Here is a 26,222-nt window from a genome sequence, read left to right on the forward strand (position 1 = left end):
ATGTTTTGAGTCTGGATCTAAACAGAGAGAAAGTGTCACAGTCTTTCATGTATTTTGGTAACTGATTCCACTCAGTCGCAGCTGCAAATGAAAAGGATCACTGTCCATAGGAAACTGTTTTGGTAACTGGGATAGTCAGCAATTTTTTGGACTCTGATCTCAAAGACCAAGCCGGGATATATGGTACGATACAGTCACCGAGGTCCTCGGGAGCACAAAGCACATGGTCTTATAGCTTATCCTTTGTTGTACTGGAAGCCAGTGGAGGGTACGAAGGATTGGGGTTATGTGATCATACTTCCTGGAGCAAGACACGATCCTGGCAGCCGTATTTTGAATGCGTTGGTGTTTGTTTATAGCCGACTTTGGAGCGTTGATTAAATTGTCTCCATTTGATAAATACGCAACGGAAAATTAAACAGAAATTATGTGATTGTAGGTAGGATGATTCCCCAGAAATCTGCAAAAGAGACTTGAGTCTTACAAAAATTGAATTCATGAAAATTATTTATGCTGTACTAAATTAACATGTAAGGCTATAAGTCAAGTGTCAGAATGCTTGCATGGATCTGTATGTCCGCCGCTGATTTGATCTTTGTAATGTTATCACAGTTATGCTGTTTTTCTAAGGTCAGTATAAAGAATGCACGTCCCCGGCAGCATAAGCCTTTTTGTATAATGGCACTAAATAGACTGGTGTTCGGGACTGGTGACTCATTGATTATATACAGACCACCGCTATCCAGCTACCGTATTGCTAGTTCTGAATAAAGCGTCAAACACTAAGTCTTTAAGACTGATTTACAACCAATGAAACACGACATCTGTTTCAAGAAAGAACGTTTATTCACTGTATAAGAGAATTTGGTGAATACAAAATGCACACATCCACACCACGTAAAAACCCGAAAAAATGTTACATAGAGATTATTGCATTCAAATTCATTTCGAATGGCGTAGGTCAATTTCACATAATTTCTGGTATTCTTCCTGAGTCAACTTGGCGTTCTTATAAATTATAAACGACGGACGACTTATTGGTAGTGTTATACACGTTGACATCAAACACGTGTGTTTACGTATACATGCACATGATATCATACAAACACACTACAGCCCACTAACGTGAAAGTTGATATCACACTGGTGGAACGTGTTTAACATTTCTCAGAAAAGACGGTTAAGAAAAGAGATGCCAGTAGGAAAAGAGAAAGCTTGTGCTTGTAGGAAAAGAAACGCACACGCGTAAGTGCAGGAAAAGAGAAAGCACACGTGTGCTTGTAGGAAACATTTGTGTGCTTGTAGGAAAAGAGAAAGCATTTGTGTGCTTGTAGGAAAAGAGAAAGCACATGTGTGCTTGTAGGACAAGAGAAAGCATTTGTGTTCTTGTAGGAAATGAGAAAGCATTTGTGTGCCTGTTGGAAAAGAGAAAGCATTTGTGTGCTTTTAGAAAAAGGGAACGTATTTGTGTGAAGAGAGAAAAAGACAAAGCACACTTGTTCTTGTGGGAAAAGAGAAAGCATTTGTGTGCTCTTAAATGTGTGCTCATGGTTGTGGGCGAATGCACACGAGAACCAAGATTGTAAACACACACATCACCATATCACAAACGAAATCACATTTTTGCAGGCAAACACAAAAGATAAATTAGTCACACCTACACGTAAAGCATGCCACTTTGAGTATTTAAGATAGTACATATGTTGAAAGATTCATCCCATGATTGTACTGGAGAAACATTCAAAGGTCAGTCAGGAGAAACAGTCAAAGGTTTATAGTGCAACTGTTCACCATTAATATACACTAGTATACACCATTAATACTGCTCACTAGGTCACGTGTGTGTGTGTGCGTGCGGACGTGTGCACGTGTGTGACGTTTTACTTGTATATGAGCGTCATATCTAACGATTGCACCAATGTTTTACTCCCATGAGTCCCAGATAAAATCGTTCTCTCATCTATGCAAGGTGCCAAATGAACTTTCTTTTGTGCTCCTTATGATCCCACGGGATATATTAGTTATGCGCCGCACTGGTCTATATTGGTGCCACTTTTTTGATGCAGAAGATGCCTCTAAGGTGACGCCATGCACGGACGAAAATGGATTCCTTTGGTGTGTTCATTCTGTTTTCTAGCACTGCCACGGAAGAGTGGCAAATCTGATCAGGTGACATCCGAGATGCAGTGTCTCTAGAGGACGTCACAACCATATATCCATCGGCATCACGCACTTGTCCATCTTCTGACTGAGCGTCGGTGCTGAATGAGTTGCTGGCTGCACCGTTGCCCGCACTGGTCGTCTTGATTGGCGGTAGGGCATACAGGGCTCCTAGACCGATAATGGGTTCAAGCTTTGATGCCATGTCCGATTCTACTTCACTGACCACAGGTATGCTTGGTTTTCCTGTCGACCGTGGAGAAATCTTCAGTGGCGGTAGGCTTGATCTTCTAGGAGATCTGATCCTCAGTGGACCTGCTTCAGAAGAAACTTCTTCAGTTGTACTGACCTTAGTAATCTCCAAATGTGATGCAATTTCTTTCGTGGTATGATTTTCACATGTCATTTCGTCAGGAGGAAGATGATGGGAAGAGCTGACCCTTAGTGGAGATTTAACTGGTTCTGTATCAACTTCAGAGGTTCCAGGTGTTGGGCTGGTTGACAGGGTTTTGACATTGATTAGTGTACCGGTCGACCTTGGTGAAAGCGGTGGAAGAACTGGGGATACACGGAGCTCTGGTAAGACATCACCTTCAGGAGATTCAGGCCGTATATGTCCCGACACAGATGACCTGGTCGACCTTGGTGATAGCGGTGGTAGAACGGGAGACACACGGAGCGCTGGTAGGGCGCCAGCTTCAGGAGATCCAGGCCCTAGACCTGTTGACCTGGTTGACCTTGAAGAAATCTGTAATGGAGGGAGGGTTGCCCTGGGCGACCGCACGGGTCGAGGGTCAGGATCAGATGCTTCATCAGCATTGTTGCCATCCGGTAATGTGTCTGAGACAGTTTCTGTTTTCAATACGACTTCTTCAGCTGTATCGCTGTCACTACAGGACTCTGTCACTGCCAAAAGCTTTTGTGACGAACTTTGTTCTGAAAGAAAAACATGAGTAGAATCACTCCGTCCAAAGGAGAAGGTTGATGGGCACGCTCCGGAAAGGTCAGTTGTTGACCGGTCATTCTGACTAATCACATCTTCTTCCGGTACTTCGGACATTAGGCAGACACGACGGAGACTCTTAGTCTGGATCCGACTTCCACGTCTATCCCTAAGCCTGGCTATTACATCTCTGTGTCTGTATAGAAACCTTCGGTTTGGTTTCTCTGGTATTTTTCTCTCACGGATAATCGCAAGCAACCTTTCGTGATTATTGGACTCTGATTCTTTCCTAGCTTTAAATGCCGCTTTTCGACTACAGCGCTTGTACATTCGGCTGAGAAAGCGCCGGAGCTTCCCTGGCTGGATGAACCTTCCTTGCTTGTAGACTGGCGGTGGAAGGTGTTGGGGCGCTTTGAGTTGACGAGCAACTCTGTGGACGATTCTGTGTACATTTCGCAAGGAGCTTTGGACAGTTGTAGAACGACCCGAGAGGAGGCAGAGTTTGGAAACGAGGTCGATGGAGTGATCGACCTCTCTTTTCAGAAGAAACAGCCTCTTTCTCTCAATGATGTTACTTTCTTCCTGGAACAGAGAAAAACATTGATTTTTATAAGACCTCAGTCTTTTTTACAGCCTGCAATGATTCAAAGGGAATATTGAGTTGGGGGTGGGGAGGGGTGTGTATGTACGGGCGCTTGGGTGGGGGTGGGGGGTGAGGGGTGAGGGGTGGGGGTGGGGAGTGTGTGTAGTTTTTTAACGTCGCAGTCGATCTACGCAACTGGGATACGATGATGTCTGTGAAGTAAGTGAGCGAGCCTGACCGACCAAATCCTTTAGTCGCCTCTTACAAGCATGAGTTCCATAAGATTAATTCTAATCCGGATATTCACTGGTTCATACAAATAAAAAAGTTGGAATAAATTTAAAATAAATCTAGTAACAGTGCATTGAGAATGGCGGCGTCTTAGACAGCTAGGTCATCCGCGCACTGCTATGTATCTGTTTAGAAGGAGAGTTTTCATGTACCTTTTGAGGGTCGGTGAGGTAGCCTAGTGGTAAGAGCGTTATCTGGTCACGAAGAAAACCTGGGTTTGATTCCATACACGGGTAAAATGTGTGAAGCCCATTTACGGTGTTTGACGCCATGGTAATATTCATGAACATTGAGGGTAAAACCAAACTCACTTCTGTACAACTCACCTTGTCTTGTGAGACTGCGGAAGCCTTGATCTTGTCCAGCCACATACGCATGGTATCAATCTGCTCTTGCACCTCGTGACTTGTCCCGCCCTGGGACGCTGAAAGTAAAATATAATAATTACTATAGTCTCACAGCGTTACATAAGGTCTGAACGCAAGTTATCTACCCGTTCTTGCACCTCGTGACTTGTCCCGCCCTGGGACGCTGAAAGTAAAATATAATAATTACTATAGTCTCACAGCGTTACATAAGGTCTGAACGCAAGTTATCTACCCGTTCTTGCACCTCGTGACTTGTCCCGCCCTGGGACGCTGAAAGTAAAATATAATACATGTAATTACTATAGTCTCACAGCGTTACATAAGGTCTGAACGCAAGTTATCTACCCGTTCCTGCAGCTCATGACTTGTCCCGCCCTGGGAGACTGGAAGTAAATTACAGCTATAATTGCATCCTCTCACAGTGCTAGCATCAACTCTGAACGGAAGGTGTCTATCTGCTGTTGCACATCATGACTTGCCTCGCTCCGAGACGCTGGAAGGAAAATACAAAAAAAGAACGACCATTTAGTCTTTGTTTTGATTTTAGCTACCATCAGTCAGAAATATCTACAGGTGTTTATCCACGGCAGCTTGAATTGGATGGTCAGGCAAACAAAATTCCAGCAATATCATGGCGGGGAGATCAAAATGGGCTTCACGCTGTGTCCATGTGAGGAATCGATCCCGTATCTCCGTTGGAAGAGTCAACGTCTTATACGTAATCATTAAAACCATAAAATGTTATGTTGAAGATTAAATAACGTTTCACAAAATAATTAAAATATACGCTTACGCAACTAAAAGTGGTGTTGGGGTTGGAAAAAAATATTTATAATTTAACGATCTGTAGACAAACACTTAAGAATCATGCAGTCTCAATTACTGTGCAAAAGAACTTCATGTTTGGAGAGGCTAAAGATATAACAAAAGATGAAGATAATAATGGCTATTAGACAAAGATGAATTACATTATTCACAAATGTGTCCGCCTGCCGAATACGAACAAAACGGCGTTGTCATATTTCAGATTCATATATGAAGCGAGAAGCATACTTTACAAATTCTTACACACGCCATTGCTGCCAGTTTACCAAACCCTTGCGTTAAAACTTGTTTTTACAGAATGTTCCAATAAATTTATTATCAAAATCGGGAATTTATATTACCTGTCCGAGTCAGTGCCACGCCGGTGATGACTTTCTTGAAATTAGGCATATTGTCGAACATGCAAAATAGTGAAAACTGGGGAGGAACAAAGTGCCGCGTTGATTAGTGAATCACCCTCTCATTTAGACTGTCTATGACGTCATGTGTTTGTGACGTCACTGTAGCCATAAACGTTTCGCGACCATTCGGGTAATTACGGAGATGGTCGTATGACGTGTGCCACATTTCGCAGTCGTGATGGGGCAGTGTTATGTTACCCCAACAAGCTAATTTTGCACAATATGTGAGTATTATATAACATATTCTTAAAATAAAATTATGGATATCGTCATAAATTTAACCCAGCTTACTGACTTACATTCTGAACTTCATCAGTTGTGTTATGTAATGACATTTCAATCAATTTGGATTCATTTCTCCGAATGTGTTCAATATGGGAAGCCATGTTGGGGTGTTCCCCTGATATTTCTGGCATATTGCTAAGGTGGTGTCAAATCTCACTCACTTGAGCTGAAAGAAAGAAACTATTTATCAGTTATAAATTGTGTAATAGAGTCCTACTGTAAGATTAATTATGGTGACCGACACACCACTTTTATCGCTTAAACGGCTGCTGTCGTGATAAAGCGCAGTGTGTCTTTATTTCGTACATGGTATGTCAGCTTTATGTGAGAGAAAAGTTGCTGGTTTCCAAAGCTCACATCTTTAATTAAACTCCAGCCACGTGTATGGTTTAGACAAAACCTTAGAAACAGGACAGAGCGGGATTCGAACCCAGGACCGTAGGGTCTCAGTGTGTGACATATTCAGTGCATTCAGAGACAAAAAAATGATTATTGATGAGCTGTAAACCTGGCCAGTAACTTACGTAGACTAATGGATACAAGGACATAGAGCTCACTTATTGTGAATCGAGAATGCGGCTAAATGGACGCTTACACGACAGAACATTTTCACGACTATAGTCACGAGCACTGTGATAAACTCAGTGGTCGCAAATTGAATATCTTGTTTATTTGTGTGAACGTTTAAGGTTATTGAAACAGTATTTACATGTGAATTACAGCGCAAACATATTTACGTGATTTTTAATGGAATTGAGAGAGTTAAAGCCCAAAGCGACATACGCCTGTGGGAACGTGGTTCAGTCGGATCGATAGTATTGAATTCCGATTGACAGTTTCCACATACACCACAGCGAACATGGCAACCGGGAAGTGAGTCAGTACAAGAAATGTCTGGTTGTTGGCGACTATGACATATTGCGGAGAAGACTGGCTTCGTGGTGCCAGACGCAGGCAGGGTAAGGTTTTTGTATCATTGTAATCCTTGTCATTGTAATCTTGTTTGTGTCTCGTTATAACAACCTGATCCCACTGTAATTGGATAACACGATGATTTTCCAGTTATCGTATTTCGAGAATGACAGTGTGTCGATAAAGACTATAGTATATGCCTTGCTATCGACTTTGGCTTAAAGCGCCATTGTCGTATACCATAATGGGGCGATGAAGTGTAATAGAGAGAGAGAGAGAGAGAGAGAGAGAGAGAGAGAGAGAGAGAGAGAGAGAGAGAGAGAGAGAGAGAGAGAGAGAGAGAGAGAGAGAGAGAGAGAGAGAGAGAGAGAGAGAGAGAGAGAGAGAGAGAGAGAGAGAGAGAGAGAGAGAGAAATTATTTATTATTGTGTTACTAAGATGGTTACATAGTATTTAAAAATCTTCTGGATCACATGAGTGAAAAAACTGCCCGTCCTTTACAGGGCTACGTGACACATATAAAGTATATAAGACACATAAATGGAAACGGATTGATTCCGCAAACCACCGAGTCCATGTAAACATGATATTGCTAGTCAATATGGATTGTTAATTTGGACTGAATAGAACCTGATCAAATAATTGAGAATGTCTAGTGGTTGGAGTTTTTGCTTGTCCCGCGGAAGACCCGAGTTCAATCCTTCACGCATGGATGCCAGTTTGATGTTCATGTTTGGTTGGACCGTTCGCTAGTCACATCAAACGCCGGGTCCGATTCCACACAAGGGTACACTATGTTAAGAGCACTTCTGGTGTCTTCCGTCGTGATATTACTGAAAGCGAATTCGTATCAACTAGTACCCACCTCACGTAACGTACATTCGGTTATCACCCGTGGCCTGTTATTACCATTGATAATGTGTATGTCACTCCAAATTTAAAGTGTAATTATTATTTTGTCGATTCTGTCATTCATTTTCATTTAGTTACACATACACTGAGTATATATTTATGTGAGTGGAAGTGTATGTTTGTGTGTATATGTTACAGTCAGATTATGAAATCAGTCATTTCGTGAAATGACAAAGAGAGTCAGCCATTTCGCGTAATTTTATGTAAGAACAACCAATATCTTTCAGTCACGCCACGAAATTCACCTAATAGCTTAATCTATAAAAGTGGATCACAATATCAGCATCACTTATTGTCACTAGCAGTTAAAACTATTGTGTAGCGTCTGTTGCACTTCAGCTTGAATGTGAAGCACTTACACCTGTTTGTTTGACACTTGCTGTGTCCAGAGCAGTCCTACATCACAAACCCCTGTCCACCACATATAGATGAAATGGAATTATATTGTTGGAAGCTTGGAATTATATTGTTGTTACACAAAATGACGGGAAATGGCTGACCTACTTAGCCATTTCATGCATTGACTGATTTCGCAATCTGATTGTGACATATATACACACAGACAGCTCATTTTAATTATTTCCTTCCCTCCAGACCTGGAACATTTGTTCAGAGGTGAAATCTTAGAAGAATTTGACGACATGAGACTTTGGTTGCTTCTGTTGAGGAATTCCATTCTCTGCGAGCTTCAGGTGAGAATACGTCATCTGTGTGGCTTTATGCATGGGCATTAATCAGGCTGAATTGTTTGTTAGAATACATTAATTCCATATCAACACAGTTCAACCATTGTCCGGGATAGAATAGGCCTTCAGCAACCCATGCTTGCAAGGCGACTATGCCTGTCGTAAGAGGCGACTAACGGGATCGGGTGGTCATGCTCGCTGACTTGTTTGACACATGTCATCAGTTCCCACTTGCGCCGATCGATGCTCATGTTGTTGATCACTGGATTGTCTGGTCCAGACTATTATTTACAGACCGACGCCATATAGCTGGAATATTGCTCACTCAACTATTCTCGTTTGTTTGTTCCTTTTGTTTACAATGAAGTTATTCAGCACCAGTGAGCTCGTGCATGTTGTATTTTCATCGATCCTATTCACGGTCTATACACTCCTTTTCATAATTATTACTAAGATACAGGTGCCGCGGTATGGAATATGATGCATCGTACAGAACTATAGCGATTGGTGGTATGTGTGACAAATGGATAACCGAAATTAATGTTTAATACAATAACCTAATCATGCAACAAAATATATAGACGTTTTGTTACTCTATAAGAGTGTTGCAATAATCAATAACCATATGGAAATAATTGGTTAACAGGTTACAAAGCTAGAGGGAAATCTGCAGTCTCTTTGGAAACTACATGATGAAGTCGTCTGGTCATGGAGCCAGACATCCAGACTGTTTCTCAGTGGTGATCGTTCTCCCAGTATCCGTGACTCCCTCATCTCTATCTTCAAGATCGTCACTACGGCTGCTGACAAGTACAGTCTCTCCAGGCTTCTACCACCCCCTATTTTCGAAAACGACCAGCTTGTGCGACCCCCCTTATCATCAAGAACAACCATAATAAGAAAATCCACACAAAAGGCCCATAAAATAGCATCAACCACTGCAATGACACAGCAACGTAGAGTCGAGAGGCAGTCACAAGAACGAACATCCGAACCCGGTCACTTGCCACAAAACCTGGAAGAACGAGGAACATGTACTGATCCTCAACAGTATGAAAAGACAGGACGATGTGAAGACCTTTCTAGCAAGTTACAAACGGTTCATGAATTTAGTGGCGAAGAAGGTGCTTTTGATCATGGCAAAAGGTCATTAATTCATGTTGGTTCGGAGGAAACTTCAAACTATGCATGTGGAAAGTCAAAAATATGTTCTTTACAATGATTCTATGGAATATGGGGGGCGAGACTTTTGGAACTCCAATCTAGTCTCAGTGGAGGTATCAAGGTTGTATTTAGTACTGAGATCTTGTTCGAAAAATTGCTCAATCATGAACTCAGAGATGGATGTTTGTTAGACAATGTTAAAAACAAAACAAAGGGTGGATTTGTCAAACTTGCTCGGACTGCTATTTAGCCAAAACATTTCTCTATTAAAACATCACTGAAAGAATAAACGTGGCAGAAAATAAGAAACCAAGAATTTTTGGAAAATATTCTTGATAGCAGACCGAATTCTTTGAGATGAATGTTTTATATGTATTGAGACAATGTTCTCTTCGTCAGGAATCAGTTCAGTGTTCAGTTAATCGCACAGAACAAAGGTTTCAGTGAAATCATCTTGAAGGATACACTAACCCTTCAGACTATTTTTCTGCAGCTCATGGCCACAAGGTTCTGCAGCTCAACTGATACGTTTTCTGGAATACAATATTTCATCAGAAGGCAAAGGAGGAGACGTCAAACACAGAAGACCTTCCACTAAACTCTTATCTCACAGCCTTGACACATGCATGGCAAGTTACACAGGGGCAGGTTACAGTCCATTTAGCTCATAATGGAGGTGTCCAGTGAAAGAAACAGCCAGGTGTTCTAGAAGGAGGTGCACAAAATTATCGATTCATTAACCCGTGCCGATGAGTGCTTCATCGAATACTATATGTTTATTTTACGAGCATGAATCCAATTCATTGGTCGGTTTTTGAGTCACACGAACAGTACAAGTTGGCGGTGGTCATCATGGCATCCATGAAGGTTGAAGACGTGTCAGAAATTAGGACACAGCAAAACATAACATATGTTGGTGGTATAGTTACTCATACCTTATAAGTGCAGTATGTAAATTATCATATGTATTCATGTGATGCTTATGTGTTTATTCACAGTGAATTGATGACCACTTGACCTCCAGTCTCTATATGACCAGAGACAAATCTACACACACGATACAACTGTATTTAAATTGTATTTATTAAAAAATAAACAACTATGTACATTGTCAAATATATGTATATGTATGTATATATATATATATATATATATGTGTGTGTGTGTGTGTGTGTGTGTGTGTGTGTGTGTGTGTGTGTATATATATCCCATGCAGTATGTTCTATTTTACAATGCAGAAGAGTATGTTTTACCTGAAAGAGTAAAGAAAGAGCCTAATGTGACTGTAATCCAATTTCTTCACGACTGTCATAATGCTAGGGTTGTTTAGCAAAATGGCAACCAGAATAAAGGTTCTTTACAGTTTGGTCCATGAATTATTCTTTGGTGAGAGTCTTCATAATGGTATACCGTGAGTGAGTGAGTGAGTGAGTGAGTGAGTTTAGTTTTATGCCGCACTGAGCAATATTCCAGTTACATGGCAGTGGTCTGTAAATAATTGAGTCTGGACCAGACACTCCAGTGATCAACAACATAAGCATCGATCTGCACAACTGGGAACCGATGACATGTGTATTCAATACCTTGTCAATGTATTGAATTATTCCTACATATGATTGTGTTCCTGTGAACAAATTATGTTAAATTATACATACAGAAGTCAACTACCTAGTTCTGAGACTCTCATTGTACATGAGTAAGTGACGCTCAACATTAGTATATGGGAAGTTGGAGAATCCCTGCCAAGTTCAATATGACAGAGTTTCTTAAAAAGATTTTGCTGTTTCTATTCCGTTTTTGGACAGATGTGGATTTGACCTCAGCATCACATGATCCTTGCACTCCTAAGGAAACCAACACTGTTCAACAAACTGTGGCACCTTTAAAGATGGCATACTTGCTTACTTAGTAGGTAACTATCAGATGTGAGGCAAAATGGGACTTAAGGCTGCATTTAAGAGTATTTCGAGTCCATTGCTAGATATTTTACAGCCCTGCATTTCTTCTTCTGATCATGACTACAGCCAAGAGATAATGCGCCTTTTCCTTCTAGAGCCAAGAGCTACCTACTATGATCTAGTTTATCACAAAGAGTTACATACTGGCATTCAATCTATTGGAGTCGATACCTACTCTAAAACTGTGATTACACAATGCCATTTAGTAAGTGGTCAAATGTAACATATGTCATATTTGGGATTACACTTTTTTTTTAGTAAAGTGGCATTGTGTAATCGTTGTTTTCGGCCGTGGGAGCCGTGACTATTTAACCTTAACTGTGGCACCTTTAAAGATGGCATACTTGTTTACTTAATAGGTAACTATCAGATGTGAGGTGAAATGGGATTTATGGCTACATTTAAGAATATTTCACTCATGACGATGTGCATGTGTGTGTGGCTGCTCGTACTAGCCCAGGCTTAAACTGGTTTAAGCTCACTGAGATACCATGATGCAGTTACCCCACTCAGACAAATTATACTGACTCCAGGCCAAACTGTCCTTGTTGTACCCATTAATGCTGAGTGCCTGGCAACAAGTAGCATATTTTCATGTTGTCTTGGTATGACATGGCCGGGGATCAAACTCGTGACCTTCCACTCTATGGGCGGATACTCTAACCACTGCACCACGGAGAAGTAATTATCAGAAAACATTTCACATCTTCAATACATACAACAGAAAATACAATAATGGAATACACAGATTCCATTGCCAAAATAGTCAGGTCTTGATGCATAGGATAATTGGCTTCAACATCATTTTGAACAGTATTTCAGCTTACGGCAAGAAAAGTCAAAGTTGAGTGTCAAAGCGGTTCAGCCCTTTTGTGCAACCCAAGAATACAGATGGAGTTAAAGTGAGTTAAAATTTAAAGTCACTTTGGCAATATTTCAGCCATACGGTGACGACCATGAAACACCACCGGTCAGGTCATGTGTTCAGCTGCTGGACACACTAAAGGTCCTCTGTCCTATATTGTGGGATGTCCTCATCTAGCATGTTGTCTAAGGGCATACACTGGGGGTTGAGTTTGTGGGCCCCTGTAGCCTCCAGAACTCCCCCAGGGGCACAGATCCAGGGGTCAGCAGTGACGTTTTGCCACTGTGTCAGTTCCTTCTGCAACTGCTTCATGATGTCTGCATATCCTGCATCTTTCACCAAGTTCTTGGTTTCCTTCGGGTCAAGTTCAAGGTCAAACAGCTCCCACTGACTGCGGTAATAATATTCCCGCAGTGTTTTTATCCATGGTAAGGGCTGGCCTTGTCTTGTGCGGGTTAGGATATCTTGAAATGTTGGTGAGAGATAGAAGTCCTGATCGATTGGGAATGGCATCTTGAAGTTGATGTTCTGAATAAGCTTGTAGCGGGTCGTCTGGATGACTCTCATGGGGTAATACATTGTGACCTCATGCAGATCGTGGCTAGCATAGATGGAAGTCCAGCCTGTTGATGGTTCCACCTGGAGGATGGGGAGGACAGATCGACCGGTCAGCTTGACGGGCTGCTGGTTGAGGACGTAGTTAGGATACTGTAAGCCATACCATTCCAGCACAGTTGGGACGATGTCTACCAAGCTGACCATTGCACTGCTCTCCTGAAACAGACACAAGAAATAGTTCTGTAGCAGTTTATCTCATCTGGTTATGTAGCCGTCAGATTAGAATTTCAGCAATTACCACACATAAAAAGATGATGCCTGCATTGACATTTACGCATTCTCTGTACAGAAATTAAGGATTAGGGAATGAGTAAGGTTTTAGCAATATTCCAGTTATATCACTGTTGCAACACCAGAAATGGGCTTCACACTGTATTCATATGTTGAGTGAGCTTTAGTTTTATACCGCCTGCACAAATAATCCTGCAATATTGTGGTGCGGACACCAGAAAAAGGCTACACACATTGTATCCATGTGGGGAATCAAACCCTAGTCTCCAGGAAGAGTAAATGCTTCACCCACTGGGCTAGTTAGCTAACTTATGAAATGAAGAGTAAAAACAGCACTAAAATATACTGATACCAGTAAAATATGTTATTATAAAGACACATATATGCCAGGACACTCACTGTAGCCCGTTTAGGTGAGATGAAGTTTACAGAGCACAATTTGTGTTTTGAGAGGTTTTGTTTTAAAGAAATGGTTAAACAAACTGAAAATTGTAGAAACAATAAATAAAGTGCAGAATGCATATGTGAATCCCAAAACTAAATAAACATCATGTTCAAACTTATGGCAATAAACAGGAACACAATACCTGACATTTTTCAAAGTGTTCAGATCTCAATGGTTGATGTGCGTGGGTGTCCTCTGATTAAAAAGTAGGACCAGTTGATAGTAGCCATTTTAATCTATCTGCAGATTAAAAACATGATCTTGGACACAAATCAATGTATCTTTGTAAGAAACCATTGACATTTGCGAAAGAATTTTGTGAAGTAGAGTGTGACTGACCTGTCCCCAACGTTCCCTGTGTGCCGGGGATGATACCAACATGGGTTCAGCCATGCCAGGGTTGTAGAGGTTGGTACGTCCGGAGGGGAAGGGGATGCCATTGTCAGATGTGTAGATGATGAGTGTGTCGTCTGCCACGCCTGCCGCTTGGAGCTCCTTCATCAGCATCCCGATACCTACACAGTGGGGACAGGTAATGTTAACAAATAACATTTCTACTAGGGACTTCCACTTCTTTCAAGTCCATTGCTAGATATTTAACAGCCCTGCGTTTCTTCTTCTGATCATGACTACAGCCAAGAGATAATGAGTCTTTCCCTTCTAGAGCCAAGAGCTACCTACTATGATCTAGTTTATCACTAAGAGATACATACTGGCATTCAATCTATTGGAGTTGATACCTACTCTAAAACTGTGATTACACGATGCCATTTAGAAAGTGGTAAAATGTAACATATGTCATATTTGGGATTACACTTTCTTAGTAAAGTGGCATTGTGTAATCATAGTTTTTGGCCATGAGAGCCATGCCAATTTACACTTATCAGAGGGATACACAAAGTGCGTTGTCCAGACTACCAGTTGTCTGATGTCCATTTTTGTGGAAGGCACGGTGGCTGAGCGGGCTAGGCGTCTGATTTTTTGTGCTGGCGATTAGGTGCCTGACTCTGTGGGTGCGGGTTCAAATCCTGGATGGGACTCACCCTAAAAAGTACTAGAATTTGAACTTTACTAAGAACGTGTAATCCTGAGATTACTTATACTTGTCTATTTCCAAGTTACTAACCCCTATGCTGTCTACTGCCAAGCATTATCTTGGTTATTATTGATCTTGGTTACTACAAAGAGTTACCTACCTTGATCTTGTATATTCCTATGTGACCTACTCTTAAGCTGTATATGTCTGTGAGTTATCTACCCTGACCGAGTCTATTGCACAGGAGTTACGAACCTTGATCTAGTCTGCTGATAGTAGTGTATTGTGCAGCAATGTCTGCCCGAGCAGCTGGTGTGTCTTGGACAAAGTAGGGAACCACTACCTCGTCTGGAGAGTACTTGACTGGCTTCCAGTCTGGGATCAAACCCATCCCTGGTTCCCCGTTACCAAACTTCTCACAGAACTCCCCGTACTGAGGCTGGGTGCTGCCACAGCGGTGTGGGTCATGGAAACCAATGTAGAGAAAAAATGGCCTGAAATTCAAAACACAAAGCATTCAGTATCATCGGAACACATCATTGAGATGACATCCTTAGCTTGTCAGCTTGCTGCTTCTGTCAGCCACTTTATTCATGTGGATAAGGTGTCTGACCTTGGGTCAGACCTTGACATTTGAATCCAAATGTGGGACATGGAATTCCTATCGAAGTGGATACTCTGTTTGCGCAGGGATTTTCTCGCATCCGGTATTTGAGGGTCCCTCGGACTCATACTCTTAATTTTCAGGGGTCTGGAACTATGAAATGCGGGGAAAAGACACTTATTATTATTAAAACTATGTTGCAAAATTGTTGTAATTCAGTTACTATTACTGTGTATCATGACCATCATACTGCACCTGGCTAGCAGCGGACACAAAATCAAAATGTTTACAAAAACTATTTCGACTTTTTCTGCATCCCTGTGGACACGTTAATCAATTTGTTGCATCATTGTCAATTTTTATGCATATAGGATGCAGGAATCAGTGTCCCTGGTTTGCAGTAACTGCTTTTAATGGACTAATGAAGCTACAACCAGGATCTAGTCAAAGGGATACTGCTCTGAACATTCAAAATGCCACCAATATCGATACGTCTCCTGCTGTGTCTGCTCTAGTCTTCTAGCCATCTATACTCCACATTAAGCGAGAGTACAGTTGGGCCCATTTTAATGTAAATGTCCTCAGCTGACTTGATATAGACATACTTCACTACTACTGAATTTTGGCTGTATGAACATGTCATGGGGGAAGAAGTGTATATAAATCCCCAATCTCATTAAAATCAGGTCTTTCACACTGATATTATACTCTTCAATTGAGATCTGGGGACTGATGTATTGGTTTTGTTAGATGAACATAATGTAATATTGTAAAATTTCTAGGCATATTTGGGGGTAGGGGGATTAAAGCATTCACTTATCGTGCAAGACCTGGATTGGGTATAAAAGACTACGAAGTGTGAAGCCAATTTCTAGTATCCCCAGCCATGAGATTGCTAGAACATTGCCAAAAGTGGCATACAAACCACACTCGTAGCCTGTTTGCATTTTTTCTTCACCCACCTGCTGTCATTGGTGGCCAGGAACTCGTGAACATACTGCTTGATGAATGTGGTGTTCCGACCCACCTGTAGGATCGGATGGTTCTCCTCCGTCTGGGAGAAGTCAAAGGGGTACACTGGTTCAGGACCTACATGCTTCTTGCCCACAATTCCTGCAGTCAGACACACAGAACACATGAACACACCTGAGGGCAGTGCTTCTGGCAGCTACTTCTGACACATACAATTCTAAAGGAAGGTAGCTTTACAAAAATTATGACACTAATTATAAATCTAACAAAAAGACAAAGTCATCAATATGGTATTAGTTAGTTTGTAGCACACAGAGGAACTAGAGGATTGAAGTTCAAGTTCTACTCCGAAAATGAGCACCAACACCAATTTCAGTAAATCAAACTTGTTGCCATGGAAACACGAAACAATATTGTATTCAGAAATTCAAAACTACCAAAAGGGACCAGTTCACCACCACACCAATCTATATGCCAAGTTTGGTGAATAAATACTGAACAGTTTTTTAGTTTTGCTCCAGAAAAGACAAATGTGTGAAAAAGAGTGGATGGATGCAAACAAAACACGCTGTGGGGATAATCAATATATGGTTACATGGTTCTCTAGATCTTTTCTAAATTCATTTGGCGCCATCTCCTAACAGCCTTGGTTTAAAGTTTTAAATCTTCAAAGAAAATCCACACAAATGCAACCTCGATAGTGAACACTTCTGATTGCAGAAACTACCAATCATATAAACTGTTAAAAAAAAAACAACAAAAAAACAAAACAATATTTAAAGATGGGATTAATCATTGCTTTCAGACCAAGATGTTAGAAACAAACTGATAATTCTTTAGACAAAGATATCGCTGCTAAATATAACATCACTCAATATATTTCTAAACACTGTCATTATTGCATGGACATTATTTATGAACCTTATAAAGCATTTTCAGTGCAATAATTTGCCCTGAAGTTAAAAAAGGGATTTTAGAAGAAACAATCAAAGTCAATCTTCATCATGCATTTTAAAATAATGGAAACAAGCATATGCATGCCTTAACAAATGTAGAGCATTTCAACCATGACACTAACACACCTGTCTTGGCACCTGCTCCTTGGAGGAAAATCTAGAGTATTTCAAACATGACACTAACACACCTGTCTTGGCACCTGCTCCTTGGAGGAAAATCTAGAGTATTTCAACCATGACACTAACACACCTGTCTTGGCACCTGCTCCTTGGAGGAAAATCTAGAGTATTTCAAACATGACACTAACACACCTGTCTTGGCACCTGCTCCTTGGAGGAAAATCTAGAGTATTTCAAACATGACACTAACACACCTGTCTTGGCACCTGCTCCTTGGAGGAAAATCTAGAGTATTTCAACCATGACACTAACACACCTGTCTTGGCACCTGCTCCTTGGAGGAAAATCTAGAGTATTTCAAACATGACACTAACACACCTGTCTTGGCACCTGCTCCTTGGAGGAAAATCTAGAGTATTTCAAACATGACACTAACACACCTGTCTTGGCACCTGCTCCTTGGAGGAAAATCTAGAGTATTTCAACCATGACACTAACACACCTGTCTTGGCACCTGCTCCTTGGAGGAAAATCTAGAGTATTTCAACCATGACACTAACACACCTGTCTTGGCACCTGCTCCTTGGAGGAAAATCTAGAGTATTTCAAACATGACACTAACACACCTGTTCTGACACCTGCTCCTTGGAGGATCCTCGGCAGACTCTGCACTTGGTCGAAGGACATGAAGTGATGCACGCTGTGATGCAAGCCGTACATGCCATTCTGGTGCTGTGGCAGTCCTGTCAGGATGGCAGACCTGGGATACACACCACAAGACTGTACATAAGTGTCAGTGAGTGAGTTTAGTTTTACGCCGCACTCAGCAATATTCCAGTAATATAGTAGGGGTCTGTAAATAATGGAGTCTGGACCAGACAATCTAGTAATCAACAGCATGAGCATTGATCTGCACATTTGGGAACTGATGACATGTGTCAACCAAGTCAGCGAGCCTGACCACTCCTTCTGTTAGTCGCCTCTTACAACAAATAGAATCGCCTTTTACGGCAAACAAGGGTTGCTGAAGGTCTAGTCTACCCCAAACCTTCACGGGTCTAAATGTCAGTGACCTTATACATATGTATATACATGACATATCTCTCTGAATGTGTTGGTTGCTAGGTTTCTGATATTTGGTAAGTGTTTATGTATTACTGACAAAATGAACAAAAATTTCGGTGAATGAACATACATGTTGGTGATGAAAATAAGTGTTAGTGAAAATAAGTGTTAGTGAAAATAAGTGTTAGTGAAAATGAGTGTTAGTGAAATGAAAATAAGTGTTAGTGAAATGAAAATAAGTGTTAGTGAAAATAAGTGTTAGTGAAAATAAGTGTTAGTGAAATGAAAATAAGTGTTAGCGAAAATAAGTGTTAGTGAAATGAAAATAAGTGTTAGTGAAAATAAGTGTAAGTGAAAATAAGTGTTAATGAAATGAAAATAAGTGTTAGTGAAAATTAGTGTTAGTGAAAATAAGTGTTAGTGAAAATAAGTGTTGATGAATTAATATGAGTATAAGTGTATGGATAGAGTGTCAATGAATGAATAAAGTGTCGAAGAATGAATACAAGTGTTGGTGAATTAACAAGAGTGTATTGAGGGAATATAAGTGCTGGTGAGTGATATACATATGTGTGTTTGGCGTCATACCTGCTTGGTGAGCAGCTGCTGACGGAAGTAAATGCATTCTTGAAGACGACACTCTGGGTTGCCAACTTGTTGATGTTCGGGGTGCGACACACCGCGTTATTGTACACCTGCGTCTCAAACCCTGCATCATCACCTTGGAAACACAGGCAAAGAGTACACATTAAGGCGAGACATACGAGCTGCTGGGCATAAATGTCTAGGAGTTTGTGGTCTGAAAGCAGTCAGCTGTTATTGATTCCAGTGACAAGTAAGAAAACTGGCAGAGATGCCAACTGTGTGACAGCCCCATTCCTGGGGAACTCTTTTCAAGAGCAGTACAACTTTCCATGGCATCATAAGAACAGTTCTTTCTTCTTACGCATTTAAAGCACAAGTTAAACCACCACAAGTTGAACAGATGGAGAATGGAAACCAGGTGCTATAAGTATAGGAGAAAACACACCTCCAAGGTTTTGGTAGACTATGTAAAACCGGAGGGGGAGGGATTTCCCAACCCCGATGGGTTTACATTGTCTAACAAACGTGAGGAGAAGTGTTTTCCCTAACATATATACCATCAATGATCATGGGTAATTACAATGTAGATGATCATGTAATGAAGCTACATAACAATAACTGAAGCATGCATAAATTTATTTCAAACACTCACGTATCATTTGAATGTTGAGGTACATATAAAGTTAGGAAAAGTAAAACCTGGGAGGCGGTCTTACTAACGAAAAGTAAAACGTGGGAAGAGGTCTTTCTAGCGAAAAGTAAAACCTGTCCCTCCAAAACAAAACCTCAAATGTGGTTATTGTGGGAAAACAAGAAATGACTAAATATATAGTGAGAAGCACACTTTAGGTTTATATTATTAAATAAGGCTGTGGTGCAAGCCATGAAACATTTATCTGCTTGTATACAAAGCAATATTAGTGCTAAGGTGATTGTAACTGCCACACCTTATATGAGTCTTGTAGAGGTTAGGCTGCTTTGTACAACAGCATCCTGTTATAAAGAAGCTGATGTTTAAATAAAGAATGTTTGGCCTTCTATCATGATAATGCGTGACAAATCAATAAAATATTCATACCTGAGCAGTACATATAAATGCATAGTCATAATTCTGTTTGAAAATCGCAGTTTACTTTAGTTCTATCAGCTGTTTACACTGACACAGTGACTGACATACATCAGGTCTCTGACTCGGGTTGCTAAACTGGATTACAATACAAACCAAGCGTTATGACTAGGAGATCGGTGTCTTCTTATATGCACTTGTCATGTATGGGCCTAAGTATTATGTGTCCGCGATGACATCAACAAAGAAGTGGAAAGCATTTCTCTTCAAATGATTCAGAAATACACATGTCACATTAGGCAGAATCACTGCGGTCTCTTCAAGCACCACATATAATATCTATTCCATTATATAGTGATCTGAGATATACTGTTCGAAGCTTACCTACAATCACCAAAACATTTCTTGTCTTGGAACTGACCACGTTTGGTAACACAAAACTCAAAAACAAGACATATCCCGTGGCAGTATACATTTTTTCAGCTTTATCTAATCCGTCCACACGTATATATGTGGGTCAAGAGCTGTTACCATGCATGGTGCACGAGAACTACAAAGTCCGAACTCCCACTTCCTCCATGTTGTACTCGGTCACATGACTCTCATGTGACAAGACTAAGTGGTGGGGTCAATCTGATTGCGGCGAAGATGTCCCAGATATCAGTACGAATGGATCTTAAGCAACTCAGAAGCAATGTTTTCCTCACATGTAAGTCTATTTGTCAACTTCATATGATTATTGATTGCAGTTTCATTGCTATTTCATCGACACGTCACTTTCATAGCACAGCAGTGGGCACTGTCAGTGATTGTGTCAATGCCTGTGGCAACGTCAGTATACAGCTGGCTCCAAATATAAATTCCATGGAAGTAAAATTGCTAATTGAGTGTTATTTAACATATTTTCGAATACTTGTACTTATTAAATTTCCCAATGAGTACATTGTTTTCGATTTTCTTATATTTTTTCATGAATATCCCAGTTTGATAAGTTATACAGTGTTTAATACCTATTTCTTGAGCAGTGCGTGTGTTCATGTAAATTAGGCCCATATTTTCCCCTTATCCAATCAAAGCAGTGTAAAGAGTGTAAACTTTACAATGTGACTTTCAGGGTAAATTTTTCTCATCTTTTTACTCTGGATTTATTATGCATTTATCACTTACAGCTTAGAGGTAGACACACTCTGTCATACAACCCAGAAACAAATACATTAAACTACACTGTAGCAAACACACTTTATACCATTGTTTTATCTATAGTTTATAACCAACTAACGTTAGTGTTCCTTTCAGGTCAGCACACCCAACTGCCAAAACTAATACCAATATTGAACATGCAAAACTGTAAAAGTCCGCAAGTCTGGATTACTTTAGTTTGAGAAAAGAGCCTTTGGACTCCTTTTTATTCCAGTTCGTTAGAATAGTTAATCATTTTCTCGCGAACTTGCTTGGCACATCATCATATCCCCATTGCATAGATTGCATAGAAGGCAGGAATATCATTGCATTATTTTTAACAACAGCTAGCCTTGGATAAGTAACTAATGCGTTACAGTTATGGAACTGGAAACGATAGATTATGTGTGTTTGCATCCTTATTGATGCATGTAATGTCCATTGTATTGCATCACCGTAAAGTCTACTACCTTATGATAATGTTAGTGTCCAATGGAATTCTGGGTTTGTTCCTCACAAATGTGTACTGGGAGTAAGATGCAACCAAATGGACAAGGTGGTCATTCTCAGTGATTTGGTTGGTGTGACATTATTCCTTGATCATTGCTCATTGTAATATCAAGGTCCAGCTGAAATATTTATAAGGTGCCATTAGTGCATTGTTAATCTATGTTGCAGAACAAAAGTTTACTTAATGTTCCTAAACCTACCCACAAGTCTGTAAAGGCGAACTTGTCTTGGCTGTTTCTCAGTCCCTGCAAATGTCTTTGGAACTCTTAAAAGTGAATTTGATTTGTAACCAGTTCATTTTTATCGCGTATCAATAAAGACAGTTATAGAGACTTTTCATCGGACAATTTATAAGTATGTTATTTTGAGACAGCGAAAGTGTCTGTGATTGAAGTGTTTGAACTTTTGCACACTAGGCCCCAGAGCACCCAAACCATGACATGAAGTCCTTCTTCAGTAAGAATATATTACAAATAAATCGTCATACTCGGTATTGACACACTGACAATGGAGGGTTTGTACAATCTTGAAAAAGGATGGTAAAAGGGCACTAAACCTTAAAAACTCTGGAAAATGTATTTTTGCCTTAAAAAAATCTGGACAAAAGTCTTGCAAAAAGCCTTGACTTATAAGTTAAAGCTTGATGAAGTGAAGGTTGTTTTTGCTAAGTAACATGTGTGGGAGTGGGTGTGGGTGTGGATGTGGGTGTGGGTGTGGGTGTGGGTGTGGGTGTGGGTGTGGGTGTGGGTGTGGGTGTGGGTGTGGGTGTGGGTGTGGGTGTTTGTAATGTAGATTTCTTTGAGGTCTATTGGTCATAAACCTTGATGTATATGTGGGTAAGGTTTTGCATTATGCTATTTTTGAATTTCATATCAAACCTAACAGTGCTCAGAATTTGTGTTTTTTGTTATTAGGGCTTCTTGCCATAAGGCAAAAGACCTATTGTAATTACTGATGTTTTTATTATTATTATTTATTTTTCCGCCGTATTTTGTTCCAGCGCTACAAAGAGCACCAGTGGACAGAATCGCTTGAAAAAAATCAGGGAAATGCGCACCGAGGTGTAGATATTCCCCATTAAAATCTCTAGGCTGTGGGCCCAATAGCAAAGGGGAGATAAATCAAAATTAATTCAAAATTTTCAATTTCAAATGCAATTATCTCCGAAACTACTGCTGCAATGACTACCAAACTTCTTGAGCAGATGCGCAATCAAAATGTCTACAATTTCATCTGTATGGGCCTAGTCGCTAAAATGCACCGTTTGGCCGCTATTTGGGATTGAAGTTTTTGCTGCTGTTTTTCAGCCCAATTCTGACTACTTTGCTCCCAAAATCTGCTGCACTACAACTACAACAGCTACCGCTTTCAAACTTGCCATACTTTGTCTCTAGGCACCTCCCTACGCAACGACATCGTCAAATGCGACAATGTGGATTCGATGGCCGCCATATTGGATGCTACTTCGGCTCAAAAGTTGACTACAAAAACGTAAACAGGCTTCTCTCTGAATTTTTTTGCAAGCCATACGTAGCAGATACAACACTTGAAATACATGTTCTGAAGTTGCTTTTGGCTGGTGAACAATTTTTGTTCTTAGTCATATATCAAAAGTCACGTGATGCGGCCGCCATATTGGATTGAAGCTGTTGAAAGGAAATTTGCAGATTTTGTGAAGTACGCATTTTCCGCAATCCATAACTCTGAAAGTTTTGGCAGCAGAACATTGAAATTTTGCAGATATAGAATACCTACCTAAACTATGTAGCAAGTGAAAGTTTGTTGCGATATCTTGCTTAGTTACGCATATGGAGATGTTTACATTTGTTGTTTATTTTCAACTCAGATGTATTTTCAAAAAATCGCAGCACCATGACTATTACAGCTACGCAGCTAAAATCTTGCAGTGTGCAGTAACTTGATGTGTTGAACATTTTTTGTTCTTTGATGCATGTCAAAATGTGAATTGTTTGGCCGCCATATTGGATTTCCTCAGATTCTTATGACAGTACATTTGAAACGCTGTAGCTACTAGAGTTTTTACACAGAATGACGTGAAAATCGGCATAGTGCATCAGCATGAGATGCTTAACATTTTGTGTTCTTACATGTACATCAAAAGTTGCATCGTTTGGCGGCCATGTGGCTTTGAAAATTGGAGAAATCTAATATGCGTCTAAAACGGCATAAAACAGCATATAACTCCCTTACTATTGATCCAATCGCTTCCATATTTTGCATGTGGCTTGGTCATGCGAAGGCGAACATTTTTGGGCGGGGGTCAAAATTCGATATCTCTAACCGTTTGGCCGCCATCTTGGATTGAAGTTTTTCGTTTATCGGGGTTGCCATAGCAACAAAAGTTGAAATCCGAATGACTTGATTTTTACAGCACTGATACACACAGTCAAGGGGATGCTATGTGCAAAATCTCAACTCCGTACATTGAATAGTTTCCGAGATAATGGAGATACAGTATTTTAACGGACAGACATACGAACAGACAACGGACAAGTTTGTCAGCAAATCTAACCAGCGCATATGATACAGCGGGTCCGGGCAAAGCAGAAACACTAATTCCTTTCAGCCTAGATGTCATAACAATGTCGTCTTAGCTCGCGAAAAAAAGTGCTTTTTCTTGTGTCTAACCAGTTAAATGACCTTGACACGTGACCTTGGTGACCTTGACTAAAAAAATTGTTTGTTTGGCATGCTATCATATGCAAGTGTCAAAACCCCGAAAAACTCAAAAATAACGAATTTCTTATTAGGGCTTCTTGCCATAAGGCAAAAGACCTATTGTAATTACTGATGTTTTTATTATTATTATTTATTTTTCCGCCGTATTTTGTTCCAGCGCTACAAAGAGCACCAGTGGACAGAATCGCTTGAAAAAAATCAGGGAAATGCGCACCGAGGTGTAGATATTCCCCATTAAAATCTCTAGGCTGTGGGCCCAATAGCAAAGGGGAGATAAATCAAAATTAATTCAAAATTTTCAATTTCAAATGCAATTATCTCCGAAACTACTGCTGCAATGACTACCAAACTTCTTGAGCAGATGCGCAATCAAAATGTCTACAATTTCATCTGTATGGGCCTAGTCGCTAAAATGCACCGTTTGGCCGCTATTTGGGATTGAAGTTTTTGCTGCTGTTTTTCAGCCCAATTCTGACTACTTTGCTCCCAAAATCTGCTGCACTACAACTACAACAGCTACCGCTTTCAAACTTGCCATACTTTGTCTCTAGGCACCTCCCTACGCAACGACATCATTATTGAAATACACCGTTTTGATGGCGATACAGACTGTATTAGCTAAAACGAAGACACAACGTTTGAGACGTGCCCCCTAATGAAAGGAAAGAGTGCGAAGCAAATTTACTAATATTTCTGCTTAGACCGCTTTAAATATCTACCGAAAGTGCTTGCCTCTGTGTACACATCACCATAAACAATACTAGCCATCAAAATCCCCAAGTTTCTGCTTATTAAGGAAATAGGAACTTCTTTTTATCACCGACGGCCCATGAATACGCGCCGGAATGGGCCAAAACTTGGTGCAGCATTTCACGTTTAACACTTGGAAAGAGCACGAAAATCTGAAGGAAAGCGGGAAGACGATTACGGCCGCTTTTTCAAACACCTGTCTCACAAGACCGTACACCAGCACTCATTGTTGTTTCTAAGTTCAACTGTTCCGTTCAAAGTTGTATGAGTCCTGTGTATATAAATATGTATCTTTATTTATGTCAAAAGTACTAACAGTTACCGGATACATTTTATCTCAACTTCAGCTGAAATTCCCTACAGTTATTTGCTGCAACTCCATTTACAGAGACTGTATCTGACAGCAAACTCAAAATGCGAAAAAGTGAAAGGTATTTGTGTGTTTTGTAGTGCATACGTAAAATTCAAAACAAGCAAAGGCTGATGTGTATCAGTCAATATCCCTTCTGTTTAGGCGTGGGGCCTCCGATGCGTCTCCATGTCTAAAACAGTAGAAATATTTACCGATGCAGCGAGGAAACCATGAATATAACTTATAATTACTTATACTCTATTTCCGGTCGAGCTTCCGTATTCTTTCTATATTATAAATGATTTTACATGCATTTAAATAGATTTCAAGATCAAGACTAATTAAAAATCCATTTACTTGCATCTCTCTCCTTTTCACCCTCATTGTCTCTGCATGAGCATGAAAAGCACGTGAAATTCGTTCCAAGTCGCGAGTAAACAAATCTACAGCGTCTCGCAAAGCAGCGGTGTGATAGGCCGACTTGCTCGTATTATTTCAATGTTTAAACTCATATTTTTTATTAACGAGTTTACAGATGTTAGTAGTTCAGCTAGCACACAAGGTGTGGAAAGGCATACACAGACGTTTAGCGTCTCAATCCTATTTTATGAGGACTATTCAAAAATAGTCCCAAACTCTCCCATATTGTTTTACATATTCACATTGACAAGTCTCCCTGG

The 26,222-nt window shown here is 40.4% G+C and overlaps 3 protein-coding genes across 3 annotated transcripts in view; 2 read left to right on the top strand and 1 right to left on the bottom strand.

The window, feature by feature from the left end:
* The first annotated feature begins 6,766 nt into the window (after positions 1 to 6,766).
* LOC137284734 (uncharacterized) lies at positions 6,767 to 9,602 on the top strand. Its single transcript, XM_067816658.1, has 3 exons — positions 6,767 to 6,815; positions 8,275 to 8,372; positions 9,013 to 9,602. Exons 1-3 carry the CDS (start codon positions 6,767 to 6,769, stop codon positions 9,586 to 9,588), a joined length of 723 nt encoding a protein of 240 aa, XP_067672759.1. The 3' UTR covers positions 9,589 to 9,602.
* Positions 9,603 to 10,731: 1,129 nt separating this feature from the next.
* LOC137283421 (N-sulphoglucosamine sulphohydrolase-like) lies at positions 10,732 to 20,659 on the bottom strand. Its single transcript, XM_067814895.1, has 7 exons — positions 20,436 to 20,659; positions 18,989 to 19,121; positions 17,962 to 18,095; positions 16,250 to 16,400; positions 14,939 to 15,177; positions 13,987 to 14,162; positions 10,732 to 13,127 (listed from the first exon to the last, which is right to left on the bottom strand). The coding sequence occupies exons 1-7, from the start codon at positions 20,524 to 20,526 to the stop codon at positions 12,489 to 12,491; spliced, it is 1,563 nt and encodes a 520-aa protein (XP_067670996.1). The 5' UTR covers positions 20,527 to 20,659; the 3' UTR covers positions 10,732 to 12,488.
* The window catches only part of LOC137283420 (sodium-independent sulfate anion transporter-like), a 47,716-nt gene continuing 42,137 nt past the window's right edge, over positions 20,644 to 26,222 (top strand). Inside the window, exon 1 of the mRNA XM_067814894.1 lies at positions 20,644 to 20,760. Coding sequence (XP_067670995.1) covers positions 20,746 to 20,760 — 15 coding nt within the window. The 5' untranslated portion in view covers positions 20,644 to 20,745. The remainder of the gene's footprint in view (positions 20,761 to 26,222) is intronic.

Source organism: Haliotis asinina, chromosome 5 (assembly GCF_037392515.1).
Source record: "Haliotis asinina isolate JCU_RB_2024 chromosome 5, JCU_Hal_asi_v2, whole genome shotgun sequence".
In the NCBI taxonomy this organism is placed as follows: Eukaryota; Metazoa; Mollusca; class Gastropoda; order Lepetellida; family Haliotidae; genus Haliotis; species Haliotis asinina.

Excerpts from the sequence above, each read along its gene's own strand:
- LOC137284734 (XM_067816658.1), top strand. The coding sequence starts at position 6,767 with ATGACATATTGCGGAGAAGACTGGCTTCGTGGTGCCAGACGCAGGCAG. Across the intron at positions 6,816-8,274 it reads TGGTGCCAGACGCAGGCAGG|ACCTGGAACATTTGTTCAGA; the intron begins GTAAGGTTTTTG and ends CCTTCCCTCCAG. Across the intron at positions 8,373-9,012 it reads CCATTCTCTGCGAGCTTCAG|GTTACAAAGCTAGAGGGAAA; the intron begins GTGAGAATACGT and ends ATTGGTTAACAG.
- LOC137283421 (XM_067814895.1), bottom strand. The coding sequence starts at position 20,526 with ATGTATACTGCCACGGGATATGTCTTGTTTTTGAGTTTTGTGTTACCA. Across the intron at positions 15,178-16,249 it reads CTGGCCACCAATGACAGCAG|GCCATTTTTTCTCTACATTG; the intron begins GTGGGTGAAGAA and ends TTTGAATTTCAG. Across the intron at positions 14,163-14,938 it reads TATCAGCAGACTAGATCAAG|GTATCGGGATGCTGATGAAG; the intron begins GTTCGTAACTCC and ends CCCACTGTGTAG.